This window comes from Engystomops pustulosus, chromosome 1 (genome assembly GCF_040894005.1).
Source record: "Engystomops pustulosus chromosome 1, aEngPut4.maternal, whole genome shotgun sequence".
Taxonomy (NCBI): Eukaryota; Metazoa; Chordata; class Amphibia; order Anura; family Leptodactylidae; genus Engystomops; species Engystomops pustulosus.
In genome coordinates, this window is record NC_092411.1 from 250,361,045 (window position 1) to 250,379,757 (window position 18,713).

The following is an 18,713-nucleotide window of genomic DNA, read 5'->3' on the forward strand; positions in this document are numbered from 1 at the left end:
GAATTCAACATTAACCATGTTATCCAGAGTTTACCAGCAGCGCAGAGCGATTGTAGACTGCCAGATGTCAACTTCCACCAGAACTGGTAGTCAGGTCAGTCAGCTTCCTCAAGTCTACAATGAGGAGTGGACGTGGATGTCTGATATCTGTCAGGTGCTGAGTAACTTTGAGGAGTCAACACAGATGGTCAGTGGCGATGCCCCCATCATCAGCCTCACCATCCCGCTGCTTGGCCTGTTGAAAAACTCTCTGGTCAGCATGAAGTCAGAAGATTTGCGCTCGTCACAAGAGACGGGGGAAGAAGATTCCCTTGTTGATAGCCAAAGCACCCTTAGGTCTGTTTCTCAGCGCATATCGGAGGAGGTGGAGGAGGATGAGGAGGAAGAGGAGGAGAATGTTGGCGAGACAGAAGAGGGGACCATTGTTCAGTCCTTCACTGTTCAGCGTGTATGGGCAGAGGAAGAGGAGTTGGAGGAGTTGGAGGAGGAGGAAATGGAGAGTCAGGCCAGTGAGGGGAGTGAATTCTTGTGCGTTTGGGACTCTGGCGCATATGGCAGATTTCATGCTAGGCTTCCTATCCCGTGACCCTCCAGCACCGATTACTGGGTATTCACTCTCCTGGACCCACGGTACAAGCAAAATATTTCCACTCTCATCCCTGGAGAGGAAAGGAGTGTGAGAATGCATGAATACCAGCAGGCCCTGGTGCACAAGCTGAAACAGTATTTCCCTTCTGACAGCGCTAGCGGCAGAGGGCGTACTTCTGCGGGACAAGTAGCGAGGGAGAGTAGGCGAGCAGGCAACTTGTCCAGCCCTGGCAGGGGTACGCTTTACAAGGCCTTTGCCAGTTTTATGTCACCCCAGCAAGACACTGTCACCTGTCCCCAGTCTCGGCAGAGTAGGGCTGATCTTTACAGAAAGATGGTGAGGGAGTACGTAGCTGACCATACCATCGTCCTAAATGATCACACAGCTCCCTACACCTACTGGGTTTCAAAGCTGGACATGTGGCACGAACTGGCGCTGTACGCCTTGGAGGTTCTTGCCTGCCCTGCCGCTAGCGCGTTGTCCGAGCGGGTTTTCAGTGCAGCTGGTGGCATCATCACCGATAAGCGTACACGCCTGTTGACTGACAGCGCTGACAGGCTGACGCTTATCAAGATGAATAAAACCTGGATTTCTCCGGATTTTCATTCTCCACTAGGTGAAAGAAGCTCAACCTGAATAATGTATGCACTCCTCCTCCTCATTGTCCTCCTTCTCCTCCTCTTTGTACACTAAAGCAGAGGAAACTGGCTATTTTTTGCCAGGGCCAACTGGCTCTAGCTATAGTACTCTATGTATTTAATTTTTCTGGAGGGCCACCTACCCGGTCCTCTGTTTTAAACAATTTTTGGGAGTGCCACATACAGGCACTCAATCTATTAAATTTTTCTGGAGGACCACCTACCCGCTCCTCTGGTTTGAAAACTTTTTTGGACTGCCACATACAGGCACTCAATTTATTTAATTTTTCTGGAGGACCACCTACCTGCTCCTCTGGTTTGAAAACTTTTTTGGACTGCCACATACAGGCACTATCCAAATTAAATTGTCTCCATAGCAGCCTCCACATGTCGTCTTTTTAGCTGCCTCCACACGTTGTCTCCATTGCTACCTCCACACGTCATCACCATAGCTGCATCCAAAAGTCGTCCATATAGCTGCCTCCATACATGGTCTCCTTATCAAACGAACTGTGTCAGGCATAATTTTGGGTTGTTTTCATGGCTTCCACATCAAACTTGTTAACTTTGTCGCCACCCTGCTGTGTAATCCACAAAATATACTGGCAAACTTTTATCATTTACCGATATTATTTCAGCGCTTCGTGCGCATCTGTTTACATTCCCCTCACCCGCCATAACCCAAACTTATAAGAACACTACTATACTTGATCTTATACAAAAGGTTCTTAGAAGTGCTGTTTGGGGAGTAGCCTAGAGACAGGGGCTTGGATTGGCGAAAGCTTGCTTGGCAGCGGAGCGCCAGCTCCATCCCAAGATCCAACTAACATAGTTTTAACTGCAGCACCTTTAATCTACTACTAGTTCACTGCTTCCATACATGGTCCCCTTATCAAACGAGCTGTGTCAGGCAGAATTTTGGGTTGTTTTCATGGCTTCCACATCAAACTTGTTAACTTTGTCGCCACCCTGCTGTGTAATCGACAAAATATACTGGCAAACTTTTATCATTTACCGATATTATTTCAGCGCTTCTTACGCATCTGTTTACATTCCCCTCACCCGCCATATCCCAAACTTATAAGAACGCTACTACACTTGATCTTATACAAGAGGCTCTTAGAAGTGCTGTTTGGGGAGTAGCCGAGAGACAGGGGCTTGGATAGGCGAAAGCTCACCTGGCAGCGGAGCGCCAGCTCCATCCCAAGATCCAACTAACATAGTTTTAACTGCAGCACCTTTAATCTACTACTAGTTCACTGCCTCCATACATCGTCCCCTTATCAAACGAGCTGTGTCAGGCAGAATTTTGGGTTGTTTTCATGGCTTCCACATCAAACTTGTTAACTTTGTCGCCACCCTGCTGTGTAATCCACAAAATATACTGGCAAACTTTTATCATTTACCGATATTATTTCAGCGCTTCTTGCGCATCTGTTTACATTCCCCTCAACCGCCATATCCCAAACTTATAAGAACACTACTACACTTGATCTTATACAAAAGGTTCTTAGAAGTGCTGTTTGGGGAGTAGCCGAGAGACAGGGGCTTGGATAGGCGAAAGTACGCCTGGCAGCTGAGCGCCAGCTCCATCCCAAGATCCAACTAACATAGTTTTAACTGCAGCACCTTTAATCTACTACTAGTTCACTGCCTCCATACATCATCCCCTTATCAAACGAGCTGTGTCAGGCAGAATTTTCAGGTGTTTCACCACATACATAGTGGAACTCGGCCCATCTGTCGCCGCCATGCTGGAGACCTGAAGTTGCAATCATAGCAGCGCAATATGGATGCCCCATACTGTCGCTCTTAATCATGGAACCATTTCCGTAAAAACAATTAAAAATAGAACCACTATGCTATTCCATTATTCCTAGGTGAAATATTCAAACGACCCGGCCTGCTCTGAAAATTATAATTTTTTCAAAGTAAACGCTTCTGAACCCCAGGTCCATTTTGGGTGGGGAGGAGCCGAGAGACAGGGGCTTGGACAGGTGAAAGCTCGCCTGGCAGTGGACCGCCAGCTCCATCCCAAGATTAGGCAGCCTCAGAGGCATCCACGCATGCTGCCCCTGCTGTTTCCTGTCCATTTTGCCTCCACGATCCTCCATGATCCTCCACCAATGTCTCATTTCAACTCTCTATACCCCAGACGCTGGAGCACGAGAGGATATGCAGCACATCATCCCCTTATCAAATGAGCTGTGTCAGGCAGAATTTTCAGGTGTTTCACCAGATACATAGTGGAACTCGGCCCATCTGTCGCCGCCATGCTGGAGACCTGAAGTTGCAATCATAGCAGCGCAATGCCCCATACTGTCGCTCTTAATCATGGAAGTCATCTCCATGGCTGCCTCCACATGTCGTCCCCTTATCAAAAGAGCTGTGTCAGGCTCATTTTTCAGGTGTTTCACCAGATACGTTATGGAACTTGGTCACTATGTCGCCACCATGCTGTGTTATCGACTAAATATACCGTCAACCTTTTGTTCACATAGGAGATCATTTCAGCGCTTCTTGCTCACCTCCTTTGGTTCCTCTCTGCCACCCATTGGTTTGAAGCCTGAGTCCATTTAGGGCATGACACTCTCTAGCCTGCCGCTGCTGCCGCTGCCTCTGCATGCCGTCCCCTATAGTGTCAGGGTCAATTATTGCATGTTTTAGATGCTATCTAGCCTCATTCGGTCACTCTGTCATGGCCATGCTGTTGCCCATAATTTTGGCATAATGGTACGATTAAGCAGCCTCAGAGGCATCCATGCATGCTGCCCCTGCTGCTTCCTGTCCATTTCCGTGGTGTTTCCATCCTTTTCTGAGGTTCCCAGGTGTTTGGCCAGCTTCCCTGTGCAGAGCCTTGGTCCCCTTGAAAAATGCTCGAGTCTCCCATTGACTTCAATGGGGCTCGTTATTCGAGACGAGCACTCGAGCATCGGGAAAAGCTTGTCTCGAATAACGAGTACCCGAGCATTTTAGTGCTTGCTCATCTCTAGTATCTAACAACAGACAAAGAATTTTTGAGGAAAAGAAAGATAAAAGTGAAAGCATCTCCTCTAACCCCATCTTTGTTACGAAATACTGCAGGGAGGCACTGGATGTCAAAAAAATAATAGAGAAACATTGGCATCTCATACCAAGTGATCCAGTGATAAGTGAAGTGGTCACCGCTAGACCTAAGACTGTCTTTAAAAGGGCACATAATATTAGGGATCTAGTCAACTCAAGCTTTGTGAGAGAGGGAACCACAAAGGGTCCAGGGATGCAAGGATTCTATAGTTGCAAAAAATGTCAGGGATGCAAGTATAGAAGTCGGGTGGACAAAGGGGTAGTAAAGGAATTCAATATAGACAGGAACTCACCCCCATACAAGATAAAAGATTTTATAAATTGCGATACTTGCACCATTATTTATTTGATCGTTTGCCCATGTGGACTCAAGTATGTTGGGAGGACGGGGAGAAAGCTGAAAATTAGAATCGGCTAGCATGTTAGAAATATAAAAAAGGGTTTAAAGACACACAGTTTGTCTGCCCACTTTCGGGAGAAGCATAACCAGAACCCTAAAGATTTAATTTTTTTTGGTCTGGAAAGGGTTGAGGCACACTGGAGGGGAGAAGACCTGAACAAGAAATTGAATGTCAGGGAAGGTTTTTGGATTTACCACCTGAACACCCTCCAACCATATGGCCTTAATATAGATTTTGAACTAAAAAGTTTTCTTGTATAATCATTTTAGTAATCACCCAAATAATAATACCTTCTATTATAAAAATATATCCCCCTCCTCCATCTACATACACCGGTTTTTTGCAATGATGTTTGTTATAATTTTTGCATCTGTGTTTCTGTTTATGTAGACTGAGGAGAGGTGGGTGAGGGGTGTGTATCGAGCTCAAAAGCTGATTGGACCATGCAGTCCCGGCTTGGTAATAGTTACTACTATCAACCAGTGAGACTGTATAATGATTCAATGCTGATATAGGAATAAAGGAGGCGATCTTAATATGTAAAGCACAAATATTGAACAAACATTTAGTTTTTTAAATTAGTTTTTTTAAATTTGTTTAAGTAAGTAAGCTTTTGTGTATTTTTGTATTTTTATATGCAAATTAACATCGGTTTGTATGGCATGACATCATGTTTATGCGGATGGAAGGTCTTTGTCTCCCTGAGTTAGAGGGGAAGTGGTTTTGTGTCGGTGTATGTGACACCAGAGATGATGCCAAACACAGTGCCCCGGAAGAAGCCTGAATAGGCAAAACCTGGGTCGGGCGAGGTGTTTTAGGCGTCTTATGCTTTTACTATATGCACGCTTTTAAATTGGAATGTGTGAGTATGTACAATAAATACTGTTTCCCCTTTGAACCTGGCAATCTGCACTATCCTTTCACATACCTCCTGATGTAGGATCGGGAACACACCGCGGACATGGTAACGAGACGAGGATTGTGTTTCAACCCACTAAAGGAGGACGATTGGCGATGCAAGGAGTCGGGGATATCTTTTATTTCCAGTCCATGAAGAGGTGGTGAGAGGCTCTCGCCATTTGACAAACAGTATATTAGAGCACTAATTTTATATCTTTGACTCTGTGACTTTGTGGCGTATACGGGAGTATGACGTATTAGTGGCTCCTCCATATTTTGTATGTTACATTTTCCATCTTTCCCGGATATTTTATTATTTATCTCTGTGTACCCTTATACATGTACCGTGACATTTAGTAGCATGCCTTGGATAGTCCACAATTGTCCTTACAGTAGTAACCAGTTGTGACGTCCTTGCTTCTGTGACTGCTGTTGGACACTATTGTATCACAGTAGCAATGCAACCACTTACAACATGTTTTAAGTCATAAAGGACTCTTAATTACAGATCCCTTGTTCTAGTGGGTTGGGGAAATGTTTTAGGATATTGTCAAAAGGGGTTTCATGGTGGGTATGAAGGGGGGGGGTTGTCTTTATCACAGGTCAGTGGGATGAGAAGGGGGTGGGGTGTCTTAGGCGTCATGCTAGGCCATTGAGAAAAAGGGGGACAGGGAGGTGATAAGACGGGTTTTGGGCTCCTGCTGGGTGGTGTCACTGGGAGTAAGGTGGATATAGGTTTATACACTCACCGGCCACTTTATTAGGTACACCTGTCCAACTGCTCATTAACACTTAATTTCTAATCAGCCAATCACATGGCGGCAACTGCATTTAGACATGTAGACAAGACAATCTCCTGCAGTTCAAACCGAGCATCAGTATGGGGAAGAAAGGTGATTTGAGGCCTTTGAACGTGGCATGGTTGTTGGTGCCAGAAGGGCTGGTCTGAGTATTTCAGAAACTGCTGATCTACTGGGATTTTCACGCACAACCATCTCTAGGGTTTACAGAGAATGGTCCGAAAAAGAAAAAACATCCAGTGAGCGGCAGTTCTGTGGGCGGAAATACCTTGTTGATGCCAGAGGTCAGAGGAGAATGGGCAGATTGTTTCGAGCTGATAGAAAGGCAACAGTGACTCAAATCGCCACCCGTTACAACCAAGGTAGGCAGAAGGGCATCTCTGAACGCACAGTACGTCGAACTTTGAGGCAGATGGGCTACAGCAGCAGAAGACCACAGTGGGTGCCACTCCTTTCAGCTAAGAACAGGAAACTGAGGCTACAATTTGCACAAGCTCATCGAAATTGGACAGTAGAAGATTGGAAAAACGTTGCCTGGTCTGATGAGTCTCGATTTCTGCTGCGACATTCGGATGGTAGGGTCAGAATTTGGCAACAACAACATGAAAGCATGGATCCATCCTGCCTTGTATCAACGGTTCAGGCTGGAGAACAAAATGTCCATGCTAGTGCTCATAAACCGCAAGTGGTTTGCCCCAGACGTTACTACCCCTAACACTAGACCAGTGAAAGACTATATAGTCTGTGCCTGCCACAACCTGGGTAAGGTGGGGTAAAAACCCCACAAAAGGTGACACCCTGACGCCCTGTCTCCCTTCCAAAGGGATCCCTTCCAAAGCTTCTAAAACGTAGTACGTAGGAATACGTGCTTGTGTGCATTGATCTCTTTCCAGGGTGGCCAGGAGCTTTTCTCATGACCAAGGCTACTGCAAGAGCTGCATCCAAGAAGTTGGTGAGTGAGATTTTTCTGCAGGTTTCGACTCCCAGAAACACAGAACCCACTTCACTGGACAGATAAAGACCTGAAACCTTGTCCCCCCTGGGTGTAGAACAGGCCCTGCACACCCCTTACCTTTCCCAAGCTAGTGGTGTGATTGAAAGACTAAACGGCACTCTTAAGTTAGAGATCCGAAAGGCCATGGAAGTAACAGGGAAACCAGGACCCGAGTGCCTTCCTGCTACCATCCATTTAGTTAGGACCTCCCTCAACAGAAATATGGGATTGTCCCCTTTGCAGTACTTTTTGGCTCTGCACCCAGACTAGGCCTCTACTTCCCACAGACCCTATAGCTGATGGTAGGAAACCAGGTGCAATATGCCACACAGTTGAGCCAGGCCTTGGAAAAGGTCTGCAAAAGTGTTTCTAAATCCTTTTCAGATACAGACAGAAACCTCAGGACGCATAACCTGAAGCCTGGAGACTATGTTGTGGTAAAGAGACACAAATCAGAGAGAGAGAGAGTCTGGAGCCTCGCTGCGACGGGCCTTTGCAAGTCCTGCTGACCAGCGCCACATCTGTGAAGCTAGAGGGAAGCCAGCATGCTTCCACGCTTTCTATTGCAAACGTACTTATTATTCTTGGTAGCTGGTCTCTTCTGACTGACTGTATGCTCAGGGACACCCCAACCATGAATATCACTGTTTCTATACATTGATTGGGTTAACTGTTTTTATTGTCATCAACAAAGATTTGTGAATTATATCCAAGATGCTTTCCAGAACCGCATGGCTTTGGTCATGATCCTTGCTGAGAAGGGAGTAGTCTGTAAGATGCTGGTAGCGGCTTGTTGCATGTACATCCTGGATGACATCGCCTCCAATGGATCCACCGAAAAGATTGAAGGACTGTCCAGTGAACTCAAGAGAAACCTAGGAGTGGACACTATATCCTTCACTTTGTGGTTGGGGTATTGGAAGGGTTTCCTTTAAGTGGGGGTGATATTGGGGATTGTGATTTTGCTCTTGTCATTTATTGCGTGTTATGTGGTCCCCCTTATCAAGTCCACCAAGTATCATGGGTATCAGTAGTTAGACAAGCCAACGACCCCTTACTCAAGTTACCTAAATTTGCATAATGAAGATATCCCTTTGAGATTTGATTCCCATATGTGAAAGTCCACTAAATGGGGGCACACCCAACAGGGGTATGCTGTCATCCAACTGGTGAAGAGAAGAACGATGCACATATGGGCAGATATGTAGGTCCTTCTAGACTAAGAGTAGCTCAGAGAAATTCCAGGATTTAAAGGGGATTGCTAAGGTAAACCTAGCTGATAGATCATATCCTATCATTTCTACTTTTTCCTGCAAAGAACTGTAATAGAAACAATGAACTCAAGATGGGGCCGAGATCGTAGAATGCACCCAAAACATACATGCTAAAGAATTTCAGGAATCCACTATGGTGAGGTCAATGTGTGACAGCAGGGAAGTTCTCCAATCATTAAACTGTCTGATATTGTTATGCTTTATACCAGTGATGGGCAACCTTTTGAGCTTGGTGTGTCAAAATTCGCCAAAAAACCGAGCATAACTCGGGTGGTGTGTCACCTTGACAAAAAAAACATATTTTTGTGATATTTATAGTTTAAATAACAAATATGTATACTATTTAACTTCTAGGGTACTTTAACCGTGGATTGTCTGATTGATACTGCCATACAATCAGACAGGTGTGAAATTTCTTAGTAACCTGCAAACTTTCAGTCATGAAAGTTCACAGGTTATAGCGAGGGCGCCGCTGTCCGCATTTCCTTCATGCCCTCTTGGCATGGAGAAGGTGTGCGAAGCTAAATAATCGCAATGTCTGGTGATTTGCAAGGCCTTGCGATTATTTCAGGGCTTGTACGTCACAAAACTGACACACAAGTCCTGATGACTGTCTTCTATCTTCTAGTGCACTGAACTTACTCACTGTATGATGGAAGTTGTTGTCCTCCCTCATCCCTGCTCTGGAGCTGGTCAGTGTAGAGGTGGCAGCTGCTGGGACATCACACAAGGCAGCAGCAGCAATGTGACCTCTGACTGTGTTGCCATCCTACCCCCACCACAACTATCAGGAGCTGCAGAGGAGCCTCCTGGGTGTATGGCCGGGTCACCTCTCCTGCTGTGCCCTGTGCTGACTGGAGACACTAGGCACAGCTCACACATGGGGAGTGGCTGGCCCGGGGGAGGAGGAGGAGGGGGGAGTGCTGGAAGCTCAGTGCAATCTCTCAGCCTCCTGGCTACTGCACCTGATCATGTAGGATGAAACGTAACTCTCAGGCAGCCGCGTGTCAGTGAAAATGGCTACGTGTGTCAGCACTGACACGCGTGTCATAGGTTAGCCATCACTGCTTTATACACTCATCCTTTTTCTGTCCCTATCCTATTTTTCTACATAGACTTGTGAAACCAAATAAAGCTTGCGCAGTGCTGATTTTTGCCCAGGGTGACAAGTAGCATTTGCAAGTCTTGCATCAGCAGTTGTCTGAGTCATTTTCTTGAGACAGTGCACAAATGCATTTAGAACTGATTTGAAACACAGCCAACACACACTAGAAGAGGATATCTTAAATCCTACCCAAACACACCTAATCATAATATTAATTCATAATAAGTTCTGTATATTGAAATAATAAAGACATAACATCATTGTATGTTTAAAATGTAGATAGAGATTTAGATTTTTATTTGTCACCGTGTTGTAGATGAGCTTTCTAGGTGTTACATAGCAAGTGTGGTTGAGAGAAGTTCTTCAGTGTCAACCTTGTAATGACTTGCTATGTTTATCCAGAGGAAGGCGAAAAACCCATGAGGACTATAAGTTGTTTTGTCCTCATATTAGGGAAAAAAATTCCTTCCTGACCCCAAATATGGCGATCGGATAACATCCCTGGATAATAGGTGCTCATATGGATGCTATGTGGTGGAAATCGGTGAGAAAGTCATAAATCGGTAGAGAATAAATGGTCCTGGATGTTACTGGTGCCTGTAGTCCTGTAAGGAGAGAAATATACACGTGTAAGTATCACATATATAATGTATAAACTATGGGGGGGGGGATTAAGGGCTGTATGTCTATAACTGCAATAATATCAGTATGATATTTGTGGGTGTTATACTTACAGAGAACCATTGGCCTTTCCGGACTCCACATCACTCCAGTCAATAGAGATGAAGAACGGGTAGGATCTGGTGGAAGATGTTATTATTGGCAGTCGTTCACTTGGAGATTTGCTCAGGAGCTGGAAAATAAGAGAGATAATAAGATATATAATATATGACTAATGCAATAGGTTATAATCAAATGTCTATGAGCAGTTCTCATAATCCCACTACTATCCTTCTCCATCTTCTCCTACTACTCACCCCTTCTATGAAGCTCATGGTGTCAGGGCACATCCCAGGATTGAAAACAGGGACGTCCCTCATCAGTGACAGGTGATATTCCTCCACTGAGCCTTTGCTGTAGAATGGTTGTTCTTCTATGCACATCATGAACAGGATGACGCCAAAGGAAAATGAATCCACCTGATGGTTGTACTGCTTCCCGTCAAGCACCTGGAAGAACATCAGTCATGAGATAAGAGATTATTCTGGTAAGGGTATCACACACAATTACATGAGGATCGGTCTTTAGACAACAGGCTCCATAGGGATTCTATGTTCCTTACCTCTGGGGCACCATAACTAGCCTTGTCTACCAAGCCTGTTGTTGTGTCCTCCCTAGACACATTGATGGCTGCAGAGCTGTAGTCAGCGATTTATATGTGTCCAAAGTCATCTAGGAGGAAGTTGTGTGGCTTCAGGTCACTGCAGAAAGAAGAAATACACAATTCACAAATAGTGTAAAATAAAGAAGCTCTGCAGCGTCTGTGGAACAGATCTATATAATACACACTAAAGCTACTACAGAACCTCTCCCTAAGAAAGATGGGGCATTATATGTTAATCAGTGGCTGACAAAGGAGAAGGAACTTTATGCAAAAGTCATATAAAGAAAATATTCCCAATAATTAACCCCTATGTAAAAGAACCCCCTCCAATGTTATACAGTAAATGTCCAATACCTGGTGATCTTCCAAGGTGCACATTAGAGCTCAGTAAATTAGTACAACAATAGACTGAACATGGACGGACTGTGCACCGATCCTTTCATTCCTAACCCTGTGTGGAATATGTTAGTCACATAAAGGACCTGCTGTCACGTGTACTTTACCCTACTGGGTGCATGGGTGTGTGATTTAAGTAGTGAAATTTTATATCAAATGAGAGCAGAATCTGAATACATCATTCCTGAACTGATTGATGCATAATAAGGGATCAAAACTATCTTATTAGCATTAATTACCATATACCAGCAAACAACATGATGGCGACACATATTGATACAATGGCCTTTGTGCTCAGTGGTGGATTTTCAAGTGCTGGTGTCCCAAGGTCAGGCACATCAGGAAGTGTGGGGCGAGGAGTGTATTAGATTTCTACACCTAGTGATTGGCTATCAACTGAAGAAAAAGAAGTAGAATTCTTACTTCAAGAAGGATCAAGAAGGATCAAGAAGGATGTAACAGCTTCATAATACATCCTAAATAACTAACAATAATATGATATATATGCGAATCATGTCTTTCAGACGAGAGAACAGGAGCCCCTGTCCCTGTGATTGGTTGGGGTCCTGTTCATAAGGCCAAACTTAAAATCATAGTCCAACTCTTTAAGTATTACCATTTAGTAAGGTGTAATATATGCTTACCTGTCACATGTTTTATATATATGTATATGTTGGTGTGTTCCTCCTGACAGTTGTGGCTTGCGCCTTTACACCGGCTCTTCTTCCTTAGGCTCTTTGGATTTTTTTATTTTCCTTAAGACGAACCAGATGGCGATGCTGAAAGAAAGGAGTTCAAGTTACCTGATTAGCTTCATTTTACATGTGAGATCTAAGCTCTACAACAATAGACTGAACGTGGACTGACTGTGTGCTGATCCATTAATTCCTAACCCTGTGAGGTATGATATGGTAGTCCCTTACAATACAATATCTGGTAGGCACAAGGCATTGATATCTGTGGAGATATTCTATCCATAAGGGACAATGAAAACCTGATATCATATGGACTTTACCCTACTAATGGCTCAGTTATCCCAATAGATATATCAGTATATGAATAGCGACTGGACAGCTACTAGGAAGTGAAATTTCATTTGGATCCCATGAGAACAGAATCTGTATACATCACTCCTGAACTGCTTGATGCATAATATGGGATGAAAACAGCTTTATTAGCGTTACTTACCCTATACCAGCAACCATCACGATGGCAGCACCGACACCCATAGTTATTGCTACTATGGCCATTGTGCTCGGAGGTTCTGGACCGTCAAGGTCAAGCCTATCAGGAAGTGTGGGGCGAGGTGTGAATTTGATTTCCTCCCCTAGTGATGGGCTTTCAACTGAAGAAAGAGAAGAAGAATTCTTACTTCATATAATCAAGACAGAAATAACAGCATTATAATATATCTCAAATATGAAATAACAATATGATATATCTGAATCATATCACTCATGGCTCCCACCATGGACTTCTACAATAAGCAGGTGACAGAACTGCCTCTGTACATCACAGCCTGCTGCTCCATTCAGACAAGAGAACAGGACCCCCTGTCCCTGTGATGGGTGGGGGTCCTGTTAAAAAGGGCAAACTTTAAATCTTGGTCCAACCCTTTTAGTATTACCAATACTTAAAGTATAAGACATCCTTACCTGTCACGTGATAGACGATGCTGCTGACCGGCAAATCAAACTTCACTGTGGTGGTACAAGTGTACGTGCCGGCGTCGTCCGGATGTACGGCTTTAAGGTGTAGATAGGCCTCTTCCGTGACTTTAGCTTTAAAGTACGGACGCTGGAGAAAACATATAGAGGATTATTAGAGCCTTGTAGTTCAGCATTATATCTACCATAGTCATTATCATTAAAGGTCTATGGGGAATAGAAGACCTCCCACTTTTAGTTGCCTTTACACTAACCCTAAAACAGAGAGTGTTACAGAAAGCCCAGAAGCAGGTGTGAATGATAACAATCCTGACTTCCCTTTTGTCTTGTACTTACCTTAGTGAAGGTGTTTCTGTAGGAGGAGTCTTCCAGCCGGCCATGCCAGTCAAGGGCACAGTCCAGGGACACATCCTCATATTCGATAACTTTGATATTTTGCTCTAGATAAAAACGAAAATGACAGAAAATATCTTTAATATTAGTCATAGTTTTGGATGTATTATGCATTTTCTAGATGATAACTGGATCCATCTCCTCACCTCCACATTTCAGAGTCTCTGACAGATGTTCCCTGTGGTCCTTACAGGCAGTGCATTGCTTTCCGGTGATTAGGTCTAAAAATATAGAATCAAATATGAGCAAAGTATATGATAGAACATAATACTAGTGTCAGGTGCAGCATGTGATGGATAGGACAGACAGACCCCCATGGCTAATAGTAGGGTCTGTCAGGGCTCTGCATACAGCAATATTATTTCTGTTATATTTACAAAACTTGGCCCAAAACCATGGCCTATAGAAAGTGTTGTGTATATTCAGTATAAAGTGATCATTGTGACTCCTGTGTGATCCTACACTAATATATATATATATATATATATATATATATATATATATATATATGTGTGTGTGTGTGTGTGTATATATTATATCTGTATTTCTATATATAATAATAGAAGTGGTACTTTACCGAAACATCTCTGTTTATTGCACAGGCAGCTACACCGGTCAAAGTATTCTGTGAAAAGAGGACACATCAGTAAATAATTTCATCCAGTTGGGAGAATATGGTCAGAGACACAGAATAATAATACTGGGGATGATACAATACGATATCCTATGGACACTGCTAGAAATCTTATACTCTACCTTGATTTTGTGGAGGGCCTCCAGCACAAATAACATTCTCCTTGGCGCAGGTCTTGCAGTTGATAAATTCTTGCACCATTAAACCTGAGGAAAGACATTTGTGTTATATCCTAATAATGTTATAGGAATTTATAGATATAATAAGATAAAATATCCTATAAAATGTACTTACCACAGCTCTTTGGACCTGGACAATGGGAAATAAAGAAGAGACGCATAAATGGTGAATGTCTAAGCTCTATGTTACTTATTATTATTGTATGTTAATGTCTGTCCCCGGTCAATGTGTAGGAGATTTCAGCAAATGCTATCTGAGCTGCCCCTGTAGGGTCCGGGCCTGTATAGTCCATAGCAGCTTCTGCTACAGAGACACATCCATGGCGGCCAATGTGATTCTGGCTTTCTTGTGTATAAAGCAAGGGAAATATAGAAGTATTGATACTATTGGTGCTTATAAAGAAACTACTAGTTTGTATTACCTTATATTACTAGGTATGACCCGACTGCCCGGGCTGCAAAAGAAAGAGCAGGTCCTATTCCTGCCCTGGTCTATGGCCCCGGAAATCTTTTTCTATTGACATGTCAGATGGGCCACAAACAAAATACCATGGCCCCTTGTTTGATGCCTGTAAATAGGACATGTTCGGGTGCATGGGGCTTACATGTAAGTTTTGTACATGTTATAAAGAAATAATGATCTTTAAGAACTTACCCTGTTTATTTGGGCACCTCCCTGATAAAAGAGAGAGAAGCAGAAAGACTGATTAGTGGACAATATTTCATTGAAAATATATATTTAACCCTGCGCTAATAGAAAAGTGCAGGAAAAGCGATTCCCAATTACTATGCTATAATTAGTAAAAGAAATGAAAAAACTAAATCTGCCAATCTTAAAGACACTTGGAGCACAATAAATGTAAAGGAGTGACATGTGAAGTAGCTCCATTTGTTATTCATTCTGATACATGTTATCATCAGTCTTGTACAATATTATTAGAGTTACATGACACATTTATCTCCACTATATTGATAATGCTAAACCTTTATATCAAACTTGGGAATTGCAAAGAAGGTGGTCCCTGGTCTAAAGATGAGATCCATCACTTTAGGAGGTTGTAACTATTGAAGTGCGGTTAATGCTTGGAAGTAGTCAGGACAATGGTGGAGGTGCATGTAGACATGTAATAGAGGTGACCCCCCCATTATCACTACCTGCTTCTACCCGTCACATATAAATCCAAGGCTGCTTCTCTCCTAACATGAAGAAAGATGTCACTTACTTGGTTTTCCATCCTGGACAATATTTTTGACCTTTTCTTTCAGCTTGTTGAACACACGTCCAATGGTGTAAAGAAGGTTGGCATCTAGAATATAGAAAGAGAAGGAATACTGTCAGATAATACAATCCCTCATGTAGAAATCTGAGCCCCCCAGAAGGTTCCCGGCAATTTCCTTTATTAGAAGCAAAATGTTGAAGTTGTATTTACCTTTTACATTAATCTTTTCAATGACTTCCACAGCTAGTTTATATTCGGATACTATTTCCGATATGGTGTATTCATCTGGAATATAAACACAGATACAATTATTATAATCTGTCTATATATAGAAATTGTGTTATGGTAAATAATAGTAATAAAGACTCACCCAGCTGCTGGACCTCATTTTCCAGGTAGTCCAGGACTTCGCGCTCGTAACCTTTACTAACGCTCTTCATGGTGGCGAAGGCCTCTGCATTATTGTCCACCTGGCTGTTCAGGATGGTATGATAATCATCCATTAGATCTTTCCCTCTGCGATCACATGGTATACAGCAGAGGGAACGGCCAATGAGGACAGATGTTATCAGCAGCAGAGTCCACATCATGATTCACAAAGAACCAGAGAAGTTAGAAAATCTCTTGTAAAATCGCTTCCTGTGTCAATAGACGCTCAGGTCGCAGAGGACAGGTCTGTATCCTACGGAGAAGACAACAGAACTGTTACAGATCCCTGCCTGCGCTCTCAATTTATAGGAAATGTCTGATGATGTCATAATGGATATGCAAATGAGGTGAAGGAGAAGTGCCATTATGACATCATAATATGATATATGCAAATTAAGTTCCGGAACACATGATCTACAATTCTAATAGAATAAACCTATAATATTTCATAGATGGCCCAAAAATTTACAAATGTCTCTGACAAATGTGGGTACAACCCTCATATTTTGGAAATATTTTATTCTTAGTTGCAAATTTGGTGAAATTGAGGAAGGATTCAGAAAAATTTTCCAGGATGATATAAGGAAAAATTTGACTCTTTTAGCTTCCTTGTAAGGCATCCCCTTTAACCCCTTACTTTCACCTTCCTGACACTGCCCATTTGTTCAAATCTGGCATGTGTTACTATAAGTGGTTGTAACTTTAAAACGCTTTTACATATCCAGGTGATTTTGATATTACTGTATCTTCTCGTGACTCATTATACTTCTTGTTAGTTGAAAAATTTGGGGATATGTTTTGTGTTTATTTATGAAAAAAACTTATATTTGGTGAAAATTTGGAAAATTATTCATAACAGACAAATTACTTGATAATTAACAATTACTGCATTTCTGCTTCATGTCAACATGGTTTTTTATGCGTCTTTTCTCGTTTTTGTAGGATGTTATAAGGCTTTAGGTGCAATTTTTTAAATTTTCATAAAAAACACAGAATCAGACTTTTAAAGGACCAGCTCAGCTTTCAGGTCACTTTCAGTGCCTAAATAATAGTAAAACCCCATAAGTTACAACATTATAGAAACTACACCCTTCAATGTATGTAAAATAACTTTTATGAAGTTTGTTAACATTTTTATTGGTTGAATTTTGAAATTTAAATTATTTTGGCTAAATTAAATAAATTCTATAATTTGGACATATAAGGGCTTATTTTCTGCAACATACCGTATATACTCGTGTATAAGCCGAGATTTTCAGCACAAAAAATGTGCTGAAAAACTTCACCTCGGCTTATACACGGGTCAACTAAGGGGCAAACATAAAGGGGCAAAAAAAAAATAATAATACTCACCCTCCGGTGTCCGGATCCTCGGCGGCAGCTCCCGATTCTTGGCAGCGGCTCCGCTCCCCTCTTCTTTCTTCACTGGCGGCTCCCGGTCTCTTTTCTTTCTTCACTAGCCGGCAGTGGCGTCCATGCGATCTGCGGGCGGGCGCACACTATGATGCGGCGCTGTCGCCGCTGATGACGTCATCGGCGGCGACACTGCCGCATCATAGTGTGCGCCCGCTGGCAAGTCGCATGGACGCGACTGCCGGCTAGTGAAAAAGAAAAGAGACCGGGAGCCGCCAGTGAAGAAAGAAGAGGGGAGCTGTCACCGAGGTTCGGAAGCCACCGCCAGGAACGGGAGCCACCGCCGAGGACCGGGAGCCGTGCCGAGCATCAAAGGTGAGTATCGTCGGAGGGTGAGTATTAAGTTTGTTTTTTTTATTCACTTGGCATACTGGGGGCAGGCTGTATACTGCTATTGGGGCAGGCTGTATACTACTATTGGGGCAAGCTGTATACTACTATTGGGGCAGGCTGTATACTACTATTGGGGCAGGCTGTATACTACTATTGGAGCAGGCTGTATACTACTTGGGGGCAGGCTGTGTACTACTTGGGGGCAGGCTGTGTACTACTTGGGGGCAGGCTGTATACTACTTGGGGGCAGGCTGTATACTACTTGGGGCAGGCTGTATGCTACAGGGGGGAGGCTGGCTGTATACTACAGGGGGCTGGCTGGCTGTATACTACACCCTCGGCTTATATTTGAGTCAATAGGTTTTTCCAGTTTTTGGTGGTAAAATTAGGGGTCTCGGCTTATACTCGGGTCGGCTTATACTCGAGTATATACGGTAAATACTTTATTTTAGGCTGTGTTTAGCTTATTGATGAGATTTTATTAACTCTTGAATCTGTGAAGGAAATGAAAATAATCAATTCTGGTTTCTGTTTTTTGCTTTATTTATAGGGTTGTTCACCATACCATGAAAATAATATGTTATCTTCATTGTATAGAACACTATCATTACGGTGATGTCTTATTTATATATTTTTAATATATTTTATCAATTTTATTGAAGAAAAACTAATATAGAGTATTGCCATCTTTTCGGAGACACAACTTTAATATTATTGCTTGTTTTTTGCTTGCAGAGCTGGTTTTATTTTTCACGTGTCAAGTTTTTCTTTACAGTGTTACAATTTTGACGCAGAAATTTTATGAAAAATTAAAAATTTTGGCTAGTTTTTCATGTTTTTTTTTAATGCCGTTCACCAACAGGGTCCAAAAATGTACCCATTTTTTGTACAGCTTGTTACGAACATGGCAATACTGAATATGTGGAGTTTTCTTATTACTTTATTAGATGTGTTGGTG

The 18,713-nt window shown here is 42.8% G+C and overlaps 1 protein-coding gene across 1 annotated transcript; it reads right to left on the reverse strand.

Moving 5' to 3' along the window:
• Positions 1 to 10,075: 10,075 nt before the first annotated feature.
• On the reverse strand, positions 10,076 to 11,469 carry LOC140125800 (RAC family serine/threonine-protein kinase homolog). The gene is made up of 4 exons (XM_072144702.1): positions 11,446 to 11,469; positions 10,745 to 10,936; positions 10,502 to 10,620; positions 10,076 to 10,372 (listed from the first exon to the last, which is right to left on the reverse strand). Exons 1-4 carry the CDS (start codon positions 11,467 to 11,469, stop codon positions 10,321 to 10,323), a joined length of 387 nt encoding a protein of 128 aa, XP_072000803.1. The 3' UTR covers positions 10,076 to 10,320.
• Between the last annotated feature and the right edge of the window lie 7,244 nt (positions 11,470 to 18,713).

Bases quoted from the DNA above. Each gene is read 5' to 3' on its own strand.
- LOC140125800 (XM_072144702.1), bottom strand. From the start codon at position 11,469: ATGTGCACCTTGGAAGATCACCAG. The intron at 10,621-10,744 runs GTGAGTAGTAGG...CTTATTTTCCAG, and splicing joins CCATGAGCTTCATAGAAGGG to CTCCTGAGCAAATCTCCAAG. The intron at 10,373-10,501 runs GTAAGTATAACA...CTCTCCTTACAG, and splicing joins GGAAAGGCCAATGGTTCTCT to GACTACAGGCACCAGTAACA.